This window comes from Cebus imitator, unplaced genomic scaffold (assembly GCF_001604975.1).
Source record: "Cebus imitator isolate Cc_AM_T3 unplaced genomic scaffold, Cebus_imitator-1.0 Scaffold51, whole genome shotgun sequence".
In the NCBI taxonomy this organism is placed as follows: domain Eukaryota; kingdom Metazoa; phylum Chordata; class Mammalia; order Primates; family Cebidae; genus Cebus; species Cebus imitator.
In genome coordinates this window covers 4,699,883-4,717,349 of record NW_016107366.1, presented here as the reverse complement: position 1 = coordinate 4,717,349, position 17,467 = coordinate 4,699,883, and the positions used below count along the sequence as shown (strand labels likewise).

Genomic DNA, 17,467 nt, shown 5'->3' with positions numbered 1-17,467 from the left:
AAAAAAAAAAAAAAAGCACCTTAGAAAGACTGGCCTAGTAAGTACCTTCTCTACATAACCCTTTACAAGGTTCCTGATCTGTGGTCAGTAATGAATGTCACTTTTTTTTTCCTAGACGGAGTTTCACTCTTGCTCAGTCTCAAGTAAAATGGCACAATCTCATCTCACTGCAACCTCCACCTCCTGGGTTCAACCGATTCTCCTGCCTCAGCCTCCTGAGTGGCTAGGATTACAGGCGCCCACCACCACACCCAGCTAATTTTTGTATTTTTAGTAGAGAAGGGGTTTCGCTATGTTGGCCAAGCTGGTCTCAAACTCCCGACCTCAGGTGATCCACCCGTCTTGGCCTCCAAAAGTGCTGGGATTACCGGCATGAGCCACCACACCTGGCTGTGTGTATTTGTATGTGTGTTTGTGTATACAATCTTTGGGAAATTCGATCAGCCACAACAGGAAAGGAGGAATAAAGGAGCAAATAATAAATGGGATAAATGGAAAACCAATACCAAGATGGGAGTTTTAAGCCCAACTATATCAATAATTATGTTAAATATAAACAGATCTGGGCCGGGCGCAGTGGCTCAAGCCTGTAATCCCAGCACTTTGGGAGGCCGAGATGGGTGGATCACGAGGTCAAGAGATCGAGACTATCCTGGTCAACATGGTGAAACCCCGTCTCTACTAAAAATACAAAAAATTAGCTGGGCATGGTGGCGCATGCCTGTAGTCCCAGCTACTCAGGAGGCTGAGGCAGGAGAATTGCCTGAACCCAGGAGGCGGAGATTGCGGTGAGCCGCGATCGCGCCATTGCACTCCAGCCTGGGCAACAAGAGCGAAGCTCCGTCTCAAAAAAAAAACAAAAACAAAAAAAATATAAACAGATCAAACACTCAAATTAGAAGACACAGGCCAGGTGTGGTGACTCATGCCTGTAATCCTAGCACTTTGGGAGGCTGAGGTCTGAGGATCACTTGATCCCAGGAGTTTGAGACCAGCCTGGACAACATAGGGAGACTCCATCTCTACAAAAAATGTAAAAATTAGCAGGGTTTGGTGGGGCATACTTGTATTCCCAGCTGCTTGAGAGGCTGAAGCAGAAGAATTGCTTAAGCTCAAGAGGTTGAGGTGCAGTGATTTGTGATCATGCCACTGGACTCCAGATTGGGTGACAGATCTGAAATCCTATCCTTAAAATAAATACATAAATAAGAGACAGATTGTCAAACTAGTTGAAAAAGCAAGTGTTTCTTTTTCGGAAACACATTGTCAAAAAAAGGCAGATTGAAAGTAAAATACATATATATATATGTTTGTGTTGCATATATTTGCACACTGAACATATATGTATGTATATATATGTGTGTGTGTATGTATATATATGAGAGAGAGATGAGACAGACACAGGCATAAATACACGCTGATGAGAATGAGCCTACCAAGAGAGAAGTGCTGAGAATAATTCAGTGATGTGTAAATGTTGCATCTGTTTCCTGAGAAGCTTAAAAATAAGTGATACTATAGCTTCCAAGTGCCATATTTCACTTGCTTTCTTGTAGTTGAGAAATTGAGTACTTAAGATTACACAGAAATACATGACAGAGTCAGAAATGGAATCCACATCTCCAACTCGTAGTCAAATTGATTAGTACTTCAAAAAGAATTTATCAAGGGTTTACATGTCATAGTTACTGAGAGATAAGATGCAGTTCCTACTCTAAGGAAGCTTAAGGTATAGTATTCCTTTCATATATGGTTATAGTAGGTAGCTAGTTATACATGAGTGGGGCAGGAGAGAGTTCCCCCCACCCACCAGAATGTCAAGTAACTATCAAGTGATTGTCACTCTGTTTCTCTAAAATAACTATCGGTCACAGCCAGCACCAAGGAGAGGCAGTTTCTCAATAGACAAAAACACCTGAAATTGGTAATCAGCAGCTTTCAGGAATTGGGCAAATGAGCTCAAGCATGTGCATTAAGAGGCAAAATGACAGAGTATGACCTTCCAGGGGCATTCCACCAGAGTTCAAAACAAAGCCTCAGATAAGCATGCACAAAACTCCAGTAAGCATACTGTGCATGCTAACATCCCGAGCACAAGCAGGGCACCAAGCATGTGGGTGACTCCCCTTAAGGGAAGGATGAAGGGAAAGGGGTGCAAGATGCCAGAAGGAGGCCAGCATATAAAATCCTAGGTTCCAGGTTAAATGGGGCACTTGACCCCCAAGATGCCTGCTTGGGTCTCTTCCAAAAGTATTTTCCTTTCTTTCCTGATCTAAAGCTTTTTAATAAACTTCTGCTCCTGCTCGGAAACTTGCCTCAGTCTCTTTTACTCCTTTATGCCCCTCAGTTGAATTAATTCTTCTGAGGAGGCAAGAAATGAAGCTGCTGCAGACCCATACAGATTTGCCACCAGTAACTCATATTCGCCACCCCTAACAATATTATCCATTAAATTTATTTCTATTCAAATATTACATGCACCAACCAGTGTGCTCAAACAGAAAGAAGTCAATTAGAAAGTCATTAACTCAACTTATACTTACTTTTTTTGGTATTTTTTTAACATTACATTTCACTACCAGAAAGCATTCCTGAATTGCATAAATAGGTAGGACATATATTCAAAGCTTCAAGAAATATTTTCACAGAATGTAATTCTAACATGGCATTAGTCTTATATTATAAGAAAATTACCCTTCAAACAAAATATAAATAGGACCACAATCCAGTTTCCCAGAATAGGAGGGCTTATTCTATAACATTCTAGGAAATAGTCTTTTAAAAGAGGGAGAAATATTGAAGGGGATGGGGAAGACAGAATAAAGACATTTTAACAAATGACTTCTGATAGCCTTTCATTTTCCTCAGAAATATAAAAACCAGCTCTATATTATCATAATAGCAAGTCCCTGGTGTCATCTTTTCTAAGCAAATCGAAATGAAAAGACACACTTATCTGAGCACTCCTGGCAACTCTACAACTGAGATTACGAAATGAGCTGAGCAAAAAGACTCTTTGTCCTCATGAACTGCTAAAATTCCAAACACTGAAGTAAATAAACTAATTTAGTTAATCCAAGAGCTAAAAGATTTTAACTTATTTCCAATCAGTCCAAAAGAAGTAGTCCTGATTAAAACACAAAGTACCTGGACTTTTCCTCTTGAGCCTTCTTTTCCAGCAGTAAAGGGAAAATGACAGAACTCCACCGCAAGTTGCCCAGGAGGCCAAAACCTCAAATATGCCTTTTGAAGAGTAACAGAGCTAACTTCAGAGCCAGATTACCACATACCATTTGCCTTAGTTTCTTATTAACTTTTAACAGTTACTGAATTCAATAAATGTACCACTATTTTCCCTGTTCATTTTCTGTTCTCTTGAAATCTCTCTCTCTTAGGGATTGTCACTACATTTTACTCACATATTTTAATAATTTTATTTATAGAAGTTGTTTGACCTCTATTGGCACCATTAGGGCATATATTTCCTCTACAATAAAATACTCAAGGTAACTTCTGAAGGGCTCTGCATTTGCAAGTCATTCTTTCCTGAGACAACATAAGCTGAAAAATACAAATGTGATCACAGTAACCAGTAATAAAATACTCAAGCCCCACTTTCAGAATGTAGGGAGCACCAAATCTCCTACTAATCCCTCTCAACTAATTCACACAGGTTTTTGAAATAGCTATAGAATGAAGTGTTAGTAGGACTTTTCCGAAAAAAGTAATGTCTAAAAATCTCAGATAAATATGAGAAAAAGACTTAAACAGGTACTAATGAGACACAAGCATAAGCATATGGGAAAAAGTCTTAATCTCATTTATTATCAAAGAAATGCAAATTAAAATCATGGGGCATATTTCATACCTATAAGGTTGGCAAAAATTAAAAATTCCAAAAATAAGAGTTGGTTATGAAGTGAATCACTCAGACTCAAGCCCTACTAAGGGAATATAAATTGGTACCACCACTTCAGAAAGCAATTTGACATTGTCTAATAAATGTGACAATATGAATAACTTTTGACCCAGCCATTCCTCTTCTAGAGAACAAAAATAAATGAATTACAACTACATGCAATTACCTGGATAAATCTTACAAACATAATATTGTTAGAATATTATAATATTGTCATAAATACACACAAATCAATCTCTCAAACTTATATTTGCTGAACTAAAACTATAGGCCATACTTTTGGAGTAAATCTTTAAACAAACCAAGGAATGAATTACTAAGAATCTGGATAGTGGTGAAAAATTATTAATGTAGTTTACATTGACAGAATGCAACTAAGTGAATGGAAAAAATACATTCCATGCAACAGTAAGCATAAGAAACCCAAAGTAGTAATGACTATAATTATAAATATTATATATCTATATGACAGGATCATAAAAATCATAAATCCAAATAATGGATTTTAAGATATCAATAGGGCAAAAATTGACAGAATTAAAGGGAGAAATAGGAAAAATAGGCAATTCCATAACCATGAATGGAGATTTTTAAATCCCCCTTTAAACAATAGATTTGAACAGTTTAATGACCTTACCCTAATTACCTCAATAACTTCAAATGTACATGGCATGTTCAACAAGATAGGCCTTAAGTTGGGCCATAAAATTACAATACATGTAAAAGCACTGAAATTACATATTCTCAATGAAATTAGTAATTAAAAACAGTAAGGTATCTAGAAAACTCTCAAGTATTTTAAACATTTCTAATAACTCATGAGTCAAAAAGAAATCATGCTGGAAATTAGGAAATATTTCAAACTGAATGATAAAGGATGAACAATATAAATAATTTTAAAATTATAAAGGTAAAGCTAAAAAATTGATAAACTACAACATAGACTGATTAAATAAAAACAAGATAGGACACAAATAACTCAAAATGAAAGTAGGCTTATTATTATAGATCCAATTGACATTAGCTAGGGAATATTACAAACAATTTTATGCTAAGAATTTGATAACTTACATGAGATCAATTACTTGAAGAAATATACAGAAGAATAAATGAGACCAAGAAACATAATAATTAATGGACAACTAAATAAATCAGGATTGGATCCTGGTCTGGAGGTGAAATTGCAATAGAGGTCATTACTAGGACATTGATGAAATTTCAATGTAGACAGTATATTATTGTTATATCAGTGTTACATATTTTGAATTTGATATTTCATTATGGAAAGCAGAACTGTGGTGGTCTCTGCAGTCTGTTATTGTACATCTAAGATTAATTTTGAATTCTATGGAATCAGAGGACACAGACTATTTTTAAATTTGGAAACCTTTCAAGTAAAAGCTTTAGGACTTTTGCACTGTGAAACAACCTAGTAAAAATTTAAAGGTCCTTGTTACTTTGTGTTTTAGGATTCATGGAATACATGCTAATGAGACTGTGAACCAAAGAAGCAGGACCAAACTGTTCATTCTTAGGTTTGTTCAGGGTCAAGAAATTTACAGTAGAGTAGCTTCTAAGTAGAAAGATTTAAGGCAAACCAACTCTCTAAGAACTAGAAAAGCAGAATAAAAAAGAACAGAAAAGTAAAAAACTGGGAAAAACTTAAATATCGAATTGAATATTGGTTGAAAAATTGCAATGACATCTAATTATACAATATGCTATTAATCAAATTTGTTACTCTTGTCTATTTAAAAATATGGAGAAATGCTTATAATGTAAAGAGGGGCATGATCCCATAGTAATTGTAAAATACAGGAAAAAAATATTTTTCATATGGAAATATACCAAAATATTAGGTAATTATAAGCAGCAATTTTTTTTTTTTGAGATGAAGTTTTGCTCTTGTTCCCCAGTACAATGACACTATCTCAGCTCATTGCAACCTCCACTTCCCTGGTTCAAGTGATTCTCCAGCCTCAGCCTCCCGAGTAGCTGGGATTACACACATGCGCCACCATGCCCAGCTAATTTTGTATTTTTAGTAGAGACGGGGTTTCTCCATGTTGGTCAGGTTGATCTCGAACTCCCGACCTCAGGTGATACACCGACCTCAGGTGATAAGCCCACCTCAGCCTCCCAAAGTGTTGGGATTACAGGCGTGAGCCCCTGCACCCAGCTTTTTTTTTTTTCATTCTTGGTTTTGCTTTTTATCTTTCCCAATTTTCTAAAGAGAATGTGCTATTCTTTTTAAGAATGACATGTTAAGACAGGAAAGTCTATTTTATGTTGTTTAAAACATATATTGCATATGTAAAACCATTCTATTGAGTCTGAATCTCTATTTTATTAGCAGGCTTTATGTAAGCATACCTACTAAGCTTACAGAAGTTCCAACTAAGTAAAATTAGTTAACCGATATCCTTTTTATGTAGCAGCCATTAAATTTAAAAAAAATGTAAAGCCTTTAAAATTACATCATATGTTTGACTATCTCATTAAACGAGTTAGCAAGCATAATTTAATCTTTCAGCAAAACTAAAGGTCATTATTTTGATATATTCACTCTATTGAACTATAAACCAGTGATGCCCTCTAGAGGTACTGATGGACGTGCAGTTTACCTTCCCTGTCCGGATGTGTTTACCCTCCTTGTTGGCTATATTTACGACGACTGTTTCAGGCAGTGGTACTTGTCTCCCAACTCAATACTAGCATCTAGATCCATGTTCTCGAAACATAATCAGCTTTTGAAGCATGCAGCAGCTCAGGATGTACTCCAGACTTACCGAATCAGAATCTGCATTTTTAAAAGATCCCCACATGAAAATAATCAATAAAAGATCCCCAAATGATTAATGTGCATATTAAATTTTGAAAATACTGCTCTAGGCTACAAAGGAGAAATTTCTTCTAACAGTAACATGAAGCTGCTTGGTTTTTGCAGTTAACTCTCCGGTTGTAACCAAGTGTTTTTCCACACAGACCTCCTCATCCCTTAGTTCCAATCTGGCCTTTGTTTTCCTGTCTATGGATCAGAAGGAAAAGTTGTATAGAAAATGAGATAATCAAATCCTGTATACAAAATTCCAATGCTGGATCTTTTACATAGTAGAAGCTGCACATACAGTAGGTCTTCTATATCTGTGTGTTCCCCAACTATGGATTCAACCAACTATGGATCAAAAATGTTCGGGGGGAAAAAAGATAACTGCATAATCAGCTTTTGAAGCATGCTTCAGGAAAAGTAAAGGCCGTTATTCTGATATATTCACTCAATATGTATACTTTTTTTCCTTCTCGTTATTCCCTAATCAGCATAACAACTATTTACATAGAACTTACATTGTATTCAGTATTATAAGTAATCCAAAGATCATTTAAAGTATATGGGAGGATGTGCATATGTTATATGCAAATACTACATCATTTTATACAAAAGGCTTGGGCATCTGTGGACTTTGGTATCCAAGTAGGTGTTCTGGAACCAATCCCCAATGGTTATCAAGAAATCAACTCTAATGTCTAAGCTCCAGAACTCCAGGCACTGACACCTGAAGTTCTTGAATGAAGTGCCTTTGGACGACATTTGTAGGGCATGGCTGTACTATTAACTAATTTTCTTAACGAACATTCTAGAATTTGTATATCCAACTGAACTTTGCCCTCTTCAAGTCACCCTGGAAAAGAGAATAAATGCAATTTCTTTTGTTAAAAATCTTCCTATCACATTTCTTTAGGAATTGTCAGAGTCAAAACAATATAAGACATTCCTTCTGTCTCATTACTCTCCAGCCATATCTAACGCTTGAACAAAAATAATACTGGCCAGGCACGGTGGCTCATGTCTGTAATCCCGGCACTTTGGGAGGCCAAGGCAGGCGGATCATGAGGTCAGGAGTTCGATACCAGCCTGGCCAACATGGTGAAACCCTGTCTCTGCTAAAGATTAATTCAGCTGGACGTGGTGGCGTATGCCGGGAATCTCCACTACTTGGGAGGTTGTGGCAGGAGAATCGCTTGAACCCGGGAGGCAGAGGGTGCAGTGAACCAAGATCACGCCACTTCACTCAAGCCTGGGTGACAGGGCGAGACTCCGCCTCAAAATAAATAAATAATCCCAAATTTAACAACTAACTTTGTCATTTAGGACCATCTGATAACCTGCTATTTAAGTAATATCCACAAATTAAGTGCACTGAAGTACAAAGACTTGCTATTCTAGTGAATACTCAACACCACTTTTTAGAAGTTATAGAAAAAAGGTTTAAAATAAGCATCATCTCCTCTGAAGAGAACACACAGTTAGACATAGAATCTGGCACATTTCTTATAAGCAAGAGTCACAGCACTCAATAGTTGGCACATATTCTAATTTTTCAAAGCTATACTTACCGGAAAGAAATGCCAAGGCAGAACAGAAGTGAATTTCACTTAAAAAAATTTACAACACACAATACACTTCAACAAATCTACTTTAATTCCAAAACAAATTAATCTAGAACAGTCAGTAACATGCAACATACTTCTGTTTCTTTTATAGGTATCTATCTAATACAAGTGTATTTGTATATGTGCAATATATAATAACTCTACCTTAGATATGAGTCCTAACGGGATGAAAATATTTTCTTGCAACTACTCCTTTATGCCTAATGAAGGGTGTGAACTTGAAATGTCCTCGTCTTAAATCCAAGTTAATGACAGTGTCCTCTCAAAATTTTTCAAATTATTAATGACCTAATTTCATTTAAAAAAGTTTCAGCAAATATGAAAGTAGAAAGTCCTGTTATTTGTCCATTCATAATATGAGAAAAAAAAAAAAAGAGATGATACATTCATCTATAGAAAAAGTGGGTTTAGAGAACAGTTCTGGTAGTATTTCATATGGTAAAGTATTGAAAGGTATGATAAGCAGCCCCCTTGCCCAGGGAGAAAAAATGATTTCAGTGTGTTTCTCTTCCAAATTGCTTAGTAACTCCAAGTGATTTTCAAATTGGGGGGCAGATTACTGGCAATGAGTTCATCAAATTTAGATCTATCTTGAACAGGAATGTTATAGAATTCAAGAACATCTCTAACCCTGCACATCTGGTGGAGTCTGGAATTAGGGACTACATGACCCAAATCATCAGCTAAATGCACCAAGAGACTGAACTTTAGACGACCATCTTCCAGGGAGACGTCTTGCCAATTACAAGGAAGAGATGAACCAAAAACTTTTTTAACATAAGATTCCAAACGACTCTGGAGATCTTCAGGTGGTGTGTATGCTCGGCTTCGTAAGGGTGGACACACTAGGATAGATTCCTCTTTCACCTCTTCTACAGTCTCAGCAACCACTGGCTCTATCTCTTTTCTGGAATGATCAAAAACAAACATATTAATCTTTGGTTTACCACATTAATGAAGTTGAAAAACATGAGACCAAATCTTGCCTACCAATCAAAATCAACAAATGCACACTGACTACCTCTGGGGACTGCGGAGAGTAGGAAAGAATGAGATAGGCCCCTGCCCTTGGAACGTTCATAGTTGAACTGAGTTGGGAGAGACAGAAAAAAACTAAGTACGTATTTTACATACTGTAAGAATTCCTAAGAATGGGTGAAGAAGTAAGGCAAATCATTCTGTCTGGGATTCCCCATCCTCCAAGATCCAACCCCAGTCTACCTTGCTATTCTCACCTCTCACTGATCACCTACATGTACTCCATGTGCTACTCTATATCCTGTGTCCCAAACACACTCCCACTTTCCTGACACAATGTGTTAGCTCACGTTATATCTTTTCTGAGATGCCTTTTATCTTCGCCTACGGAAATCTTGCTTATTCTATAAGTCTTAGGATAAAATTGTTCTCTTCCAAAAGGGCTAATTTCTAGAATCAAATATAACTGTAATTTCATGTGATCTCTTCAGCACTTTGTAATTTCATGTGATCTCTTCAGCACTTTATACTGCTCTCAGAGCATATCACATCCTACCTGAGTTTTAATTTTACTTACATTCTACTTCACAGAATGTGAAGAGATGGAAAAAGATATTCCATGCAAACAGAAACCAAAAAGAACAAAAGCAGCTACACTTACATCAGATAACAGAGATTTCAAGACAAAAACTATAAAAGAGACAAAAAAGTCATTGCATAATCATAAAAGGGTCAATTCAGCAACCATCAGCAACCATATATATATATTATATATATATTATATATATATATTATATATATATATATTATATATATATGGTTGCATATATATATTGTAAATATATATGCAACCAATATTGGAGAACCTAAACATATGACACAAATATTAATAGATTTAAAGGAAGAGACAGACTACGATACAATAATAGTTGTAGATTTCAATACCCTACTCTCAATAATAGACAGATCATCCAGACAAAATCAACAAAGAAACACTGGAATTACATTCTGGACCAAATGGACTTGACACTTAGAGAACATTTCACCCAGCTGCTGCAGAATACACATTATTCTCATGAGTACATGGTACATTCTCTAGGGCAGACTGTATCCTAGAACACAAAACAAGTTTTAACAAATTCATAAAACTCAAAATCATATCAAGGACTTATCTAACGACAATGAAATAAAACTAGAAATCAGTAACAAAAACTCTGGAAACTATATAACTACATAAAAATTAAATAACATTCTCCCAAATGACCAATGAGTCAATGATGAAATTAGGAAGGAAATTTAAAAATGTCCTGAAGCAATAAAAATGAAAACACAACACATCAAAACCTATGTAATACAGCAAGAGCAGTAATAAGAGGGAAGCTTATAGTAATAGATACCTACATGAAAAAAGAAAAACTTGAAATAAACAGTCTAAACATGCACCTTAAAAAATTAGAAAAAGACAAACCAAACCCAAAATTAGTAGAAGGAAAGAAATAAGATCAGTGTAGAAATGAAACAGACTAAAAATGCAATAAAAAGAACAATGAATTGAAAACCTGGTTTATTAAAAAGTTAAAATCAACAAACCTTTAGCTAGACTAAGAAAAACAGAGAGAAGACACAAATAAATCAAATCAGAAGCAAAAAAGGAGGCATTACAACTGACATCACAAAAATTTTAAGACTAGAGATTATTACAAGCAACTATAAGCCAACAGATTGGAAAACTTAGAAGAGATGGATTAATTCCTAAACACAGACAACTTACCAGGACTCAATCATGAAGAAACAGAAAACCCAAACAAATGTAACGAGATAGAAGCTGTAATAAAAATCTGCCACCAAAGAAAAGCTTAAGGCCTGATGGCTTCACTAATGAACTCTACCAAGCATTTAAAGAAGAATTAATACCAACCAATACCAATTCTACCAAAACTATTCCAAAACACTGAAGAGGAGAGAATAGTTTGAAACACAGTCTAGAAGACCACATTACCCTGATGCCAAAACCAGACAAGACAAAATAAAAAAGGAAAACTACAGTCAGCATTCCTGATAAGCATATGCAAAAATCCTCAACAAAACATAAGCAAGCAGAATTAAACTACACATTAAAATGATCATTCACTACGACCAAGTGGGATTCATCCAGGATGCAAGAATGGTTCAACATATGCAAATCAACAAACTTGATACATCACACTGATAGAATCAAGAACAAGAATCATTTCAATAGATGCTTAAAAAGCATTTCATAGAATTCAACATCCTTTCTGGAGAAAAACTGTCAATACACTGGATACAAAAGGAACATGCCTCAACATAATAAAGGTCATATATGACAAAGCCACCAAACAAGGACACAAAACAAGCTAGCATCATTAAATAGGGAAAAGATTGAAAGCCTTTCCTCTAAGATCTTGAAAGAAACAAGGATGCTCACTTTCATTACTTGTATTGAACACAGGACTTAAGTCCCAGCCACAGCAATTAGACAGGAGAAAGAAATAAAGTACATCAAAATTGAAAAGATGTCAAATTGTTCTTATTTGATATATGATCTTACCTATTATATGTGATATATAATCTCATATATCTTGTTGATATATAATCTTTTATTTATAAAAACCTAAATAATCCACCAAAAACTCTTAGAAATAATAAATCCAGTAAAGTTTCAGGATGCAAAAATCAACAAACAAAATCAGTAGCATTTCCATATGCCAATAGTGAACAATCTGAAAAAGAAATCAAGAAATAAATTCCATTAACAATAACCACACACACACACAAAAATCTAGGAATAAACTTCAACAAAGAAGTAAAAGATCTCTACAATAAAAACTGCAAAACTCTGATGAAAAAATGGAAGAGGACATACACAAAAATGGAAATATTCCATGTTCATGGATTGGGAGAATTAATTTTGTTAAAATGCTCATGCTACCCAAAGCAATACACTGTCGATGTAATCCTTATCAAAATACCAATGACATTCTTCACAGAAATAGAAAAAAACCTAAAATTCATATGAAACCACAAAATGCCCTGAAAAAAAAAAAAAAAAAAAAAAAAAAAAAAAAAAAAAAAAAAAAAAAAAAAAAAAAAGCTGTATTACATTACCTGACTTCAAAATATACTACAAAGCTATAGCAAGCAAAACAGCACGCTACTGGCATAAAAACAGGCATGCAGAATCCAACAGAATCCAGAAACCAGAATTAAATCCATGCATTTATAGCCAACTCATTTTCAACAAAGGTGCCAAGAATATGTACTGGGGATAAAACAGTCTTCAATAAATGATACCGGAAAAAATGGATAACCATACGCATAAGAATCAAACTATAGCCCTATCTCTCATCACATACAAAAATCAAATCAAAATGGATGAAACACTTAAATGTAAGACCTGTAACTGAAACGTCTTTGCAAAAATTATAACCGAGGAAATTATGACAGTGAAAGAGATCAGACCTAACCTACTCTACCTTGCATCTAACCTTTTAAGCTGTCCTTGTTCATTCCTGGGCGTAGGTCAAACTAACCTTGGGAAGGAAATAATTCAGTTTATGATCTGACTCTGAAAAGACCTCCTTCTTGCCTGAGGACCAGTTTGCTTTTGTAGGACTAACAAATTAGCTACAAGATTAGAAATTATGGTTAGGGGTCATGCANTTTCCTGAAAAGACCTCCTTCTTGCCTGAGGACCAGTTTGCTTTTGTAGGACTAACAAATTAGCTACAAGATTAGAAATTATGGTTAGGGGTCATGCAGAGTCTGGCTGCAAGAGTATGATCCTCCCCAAATTGCTCCTGGGGATAACGTGGCTATTTTAAAATCCAAGGTCAGTGCTTGAGATTGTTTGCAGAGCTCACACTCAGTGGATTAGCTGATAGTACCAAAACCAGTAATCTGGCTCACCCAGTTCTGTGATCCCACCCAGGAACAGAAGAACTCACTTAGACCCCCTATGACTTCATTTCCAACCTGACAATCAACGCTCCCCACTTTCCGAGCCCCTACCTGCCAAATTATCTCAAAAACCTTCAATCCCCGAGTTTTTGGGAAGACAGAATTGAGTAATAATAAAACTCCAGTCTCTCACACAGGGGATCTGTGAGAATAACTCTTTCTCCATTGTAATTCACCTGTCTTGATAAATCAGCTCTGTCTAAGCAAAGTGAACCCGTAGGGCAGTTACAAAACTATAGGACTACCAAAAGTAAACACTGGGGAAATTCAGGACATTGGTCTGGGCAAGGGCCTTGAGTAAGACCTCCAAAGTGCAGGCAACAAGAACAAAAATATAGACAAATGGGATTACATCAAACTAAAAAGCTTCTGCGTAGAAGAAAATGTTGATTAAATGCTTCAGAACATTGATCTGGGCAATGACCTTTTGAGTAAGACCTCAAAAGCACAGGCAACAAGAACAAAAACAGACAAATGAGATTACATCAAGCTAAAAAGCTTCTGCATAGCAAAGGCAACAATAAACAAGTGAACAGACAACCTACAGAATAGGAGAAAAACTGGCAAACTATCTGACAAGGGATTAATAACCAGAATATATAAAAAACCCAAACAATTCAATAACAAAAAAGTAACCTGATTTTAAAATGAGCAAAAGATCTGAAAACACATGTCTCAAAGAAGATATATAAATGACCAACAAGTCATTAGAAAAAATGATCTATAATCATCAGGGAAATGCAACTCAAAACCACAATGAGGTATCATCTCATCTCAGTTAAAATGACTACTATTTAAAAGACAAAAAATAACAAATACTGGCAAGGATGTGATGAAAGGGGAACACTAGTGCACTGTTGGTGGGAATGTAAAGTAGTACAACAACTATGGAGAAAAGTATGGAAATTTCCTAAAAAAACTAAAAATAGAATTACCATTACCAAAAGAAAGGAAATCAGTCTATCAGAGATATCTGCACTCTATGTTTATTGCAGCACTATTCACAATAGCCAAGATATGGAAACAAACTAAGTTTCTACCAATGGATGAATGGATATAAAAAAAATCTGTACATATACTCAATGGAATATTATTCAGCCAACAAGGATGAAATCTTGTCATTCGTAGTAACATGAATGAAACTGGAGGACACTGTTAGGTGAAATAAGCTAAGTGCAGAAAGACAAATAATGCATGTTCTCACTCCCATGTATGAACCAAAAAAATATAACTTCATGGAGGTAGTAATAAAGTGTTGGTTACCAGAGGCCAGGAAGGATAGTGAGGAGGTGTGGTATGAAGACAGATTGGTTAATGGGTACAAAAATACAGTTAGAAAGAGTAAGTTGTAGTGTTTGATTTCACGGGTAACCATAGTTAGTAACAATTTATTTATATTTCAAAATAGCTTTAGAATGTTCCCCAAACAAAGAAATAAATGTTTGAGGTGATAAATATGTCAACCATTCAGATTTGGCCATTATATATTGTATGCTTGCATCAAAATATCACATGTACCACATAAATTTGTACAACTATTATGCATCCATAAACATTAAAAAAATTACAATGAAACATCACCTCATACCCATTAGGATGGTCATTACCAAAAAGACAAGTGTGGGGAGGACATGGAAAAAAGGGCACTCTTATATACTGCTGGTAGGAATGAAAACCGGCAGAACCATTATAAAAAACAGTATTGAGGTTCCTCAAAAAGTTGTAAACAGAACTTTCCTAACTATTCTAAGATCTGGCAATCTTATTACTGGGTAAGATTCCATTTCCAAAGGAAATGAAAGCAGTATCTCAAAAATATATCTGCACTCTCAGGTTCATTGCAGTATGTGTGTATATATGTATACACAGATACATAAGTACACAATTTTTAAGGCTGAATAAAATGCCACGTGTGTATATATGTATGTGTGTGCCTATGCATGTATGAATATATGTATATTATGTGCATGCAATGCATACAAACACACACTCACACACGTAAAATGGCATTTTATTCAGCCTTAAAAAAGGATATTTGTAACGCCTGGATGAACCTGGAAAATATTATGCTAAGACAAATAAGCCAGATAGAAAAATACCACATGATCTCACTTACATGTAGTATCTAAAAAAGCCAAAATCACAGAAACAGAGAGTAGGATGGTGGTTACCAGGGGTGTTAGAAATGGAGAGATATTGGGTAAAATTTAAAGATAAAATTTAAATTTTTAAATTTAAAATTAAAAGGTAAAATTTAAAGAGATCTAATGTACACCATGGTGACAATCATTAATAATACTATATTGTATACTTGAAAGCTTCCAGGAGTAAATTTTAAGTGTTTTCACCACACACACAAAAATAATAACTGACCAGGTGTGGTGGCTCACCCCTGTAATCCCAGCAATTTGGGAGGCTGACGGGGGAAGATTACTTGAGCCCAGGAGTTCAAGACCATCCTGGGCAACATAGTGAGACTTCCTTTATCTAAAACAAAACAAAAAGTATGTGAAGAGATGAATATGATAATTAGCTTGACTAATAATCAACATCGTTTTATACCTTAAACATAATTTTTTTAAATAAATAAAGAAAATATAATTCATCATTCTCAGTTATCTCTTATTTTCTCTAGTTTTCTTCATAATTTACTACATCCTGAAATTACATTACACATTTGTTCATTTCTTCCTTGATTAGAACATACGCTCTATGAGAACAAAAATTTAGTCTGTTTTAGTAACCTCTGTATTCTTAAAACACCTAAAATATAGCCTGGCGTATAGTAAACAGTCTAAAAAATATTTGTTGAGTCACTGAATAAAACAAACTTGGAAGAGATCTGAGAGATAATAACAAATATTAACCAAAGAAAAGGGAAAGCTAATATATGAGCTGATGGAAAAAAATCTTTCCTAATTGTAGTAGTTTTTGTTTGAAACCTAAGAGCGTATTGTTCCCTACAGTTCCTACCATAAGTTTTCATTTCCTAAACACTATATAAATCAAATTAGATTTACCTTCAAACAACTACACATGGTACAGCCGTGCAGCGGAAAAAGCAACAGATGGGGAGTTAGGAGACATATGTTCTAGATCCAGCTTTGCAATTAACTTGCTTTGTGACTTTGGGAAAAACACTTCCCTCCTGTGGGCCTCCGTTTCCTTATAGTTTGGAATACCTCGAGGATGAGAAGAGACTTTGTTTTTTGCTGCTGTATCCTAGGTGCTTACAGTAATGCTGGCCCTGAGAAATCTGTTGAATGACTCACAAAATGAGTGAACACACAAAATGAGGAGGCCGTACTATATTTCTGAACCTTGCTTGTGAAGAAACACAGCCGGCAAATAATGAGTTTAGTTTACCAAGCGATTTCTTTCTTTCTTTCTTTTTTAATTTGAGACGGAGTTTCACTCATCGCCCAGGCTGGAGTGCAATGGCGCAATCTCGCCTCACTGCATCGCGGGTTCATGCGATTCTCCTGCCTCAGCCTCCCGAGTAGCTAGGATTACAGGCGTGTGCACCAGGACGCCCGGCTAATTTTTTATTTTTAGTAGAGACGGGGTTTCGCCAAGTTGTCTAGGCTGATCTCAAACTCCTGACCTCAGATGATCCTCCCGCCTCGGCCTCCCAAAGTGCTGGGATTACAGGAGTGAGCCACTGCGCCCGGCCTATCAGGCGCTTTCACGTGTTTGCAGACAACTCACTGGGTGCCTCGCACAAGAGGTTAATCCTGTTTGCTTAATAAATGAATGAGTGAAGCGAAAGGAAAAGGGGGTGGTATTTCCGTTATAAAATGAGAAAACTAAGAGGAGAAGAGATTGGGTCCCACCACACAATGAGTGTTTCTCAACTCGGGACCCTAACGGGACCTTCTTGTCCTTGCTCTGATCAGGCGCGGGACCACGAAGGCGTTAACACTCTCTTTTGAACTCGTCCCTTCTTAACTTTCCTTGAACGTAACCCACCGTCCACCCTTCAGCTTTACCTGGATCGAGACCAAAATTCTCTACGTGGTGCCCCTGAGACTTTCCGCATGAAGACTCTTCTGGTAATGCCGGACACATATCGCGCGGCCATCTTCGCTGAGCTCCACTGACCTGAGAGCAGCCCTCAGCCAACAGTGACGCGCCCAGACA

General features: G+C 36.1%; 2 protein-coding genes across 2 annotated transcripts in view; both read right to left on the bottom strand.

Annotated features, from left to right (window-relative positions):
* The window catches only part of BAAT (bile acid-CoA:amino acid N-acyltransferase), a 29,598-nt gene extending 23,786 nt beyond the window's left edge, over nucleotides 1-5,812 (bottom strand). Inside the window, exon 1 of the mRNA XM_017527787.2 lies at nucleotides 3,148-5,812. The gene's annotated coding sequence lies outside the window, so the exon portion shown is untranslated. The remainder of the gene's footprint in view (nucleotides 1-3,147) is intronic.
* A 2,564-nt stretch (nucleotides 5,813-8,376) lies between these two features.
* Nucleotides 8,377-17,460, bottom strand: MRPL50 (mitochondrial ribosomal protein L50). Its single transcript, XM_017527786.2, has 2 exons — nucleotides 17,317-17,460; nucleotides 8,377-9,278 (listed from the first exon to the last, which is right to left on the bottom strand). Exons 1-2 carry the CDS (start codon nucleotides 17,406-17,408, stop codon nucleotides 8,891-8,893), a joined length of 480 nt encoding a protein of 159 aa, XP_017383275.1. The 5' UTR covers nucleotides 17,409-17,460; the 3' UTR covers nucleotides 8,377-8,890.
* Nucleotides 17,461-17,467: the final 7 nt, after the last annotated feature.

Bases quoted from the DNA above. Each gene is read 5' to 3' on its own strand.
- MRPL50 (XM_017527786.2), bottom strand. From the start codon at position 17,408: ATGGCCGCGCGATATGTGTCCGGCATTACCAGAAGAGTCTTCATGCGG. The intron at 9,279-17,316 runs GTAAAGCTGAAG...TGATCATTCCAG, and splicing joins GAATTTTGGTCTCGATCCAG to AAAAGAGATAGAGCCAGTGG.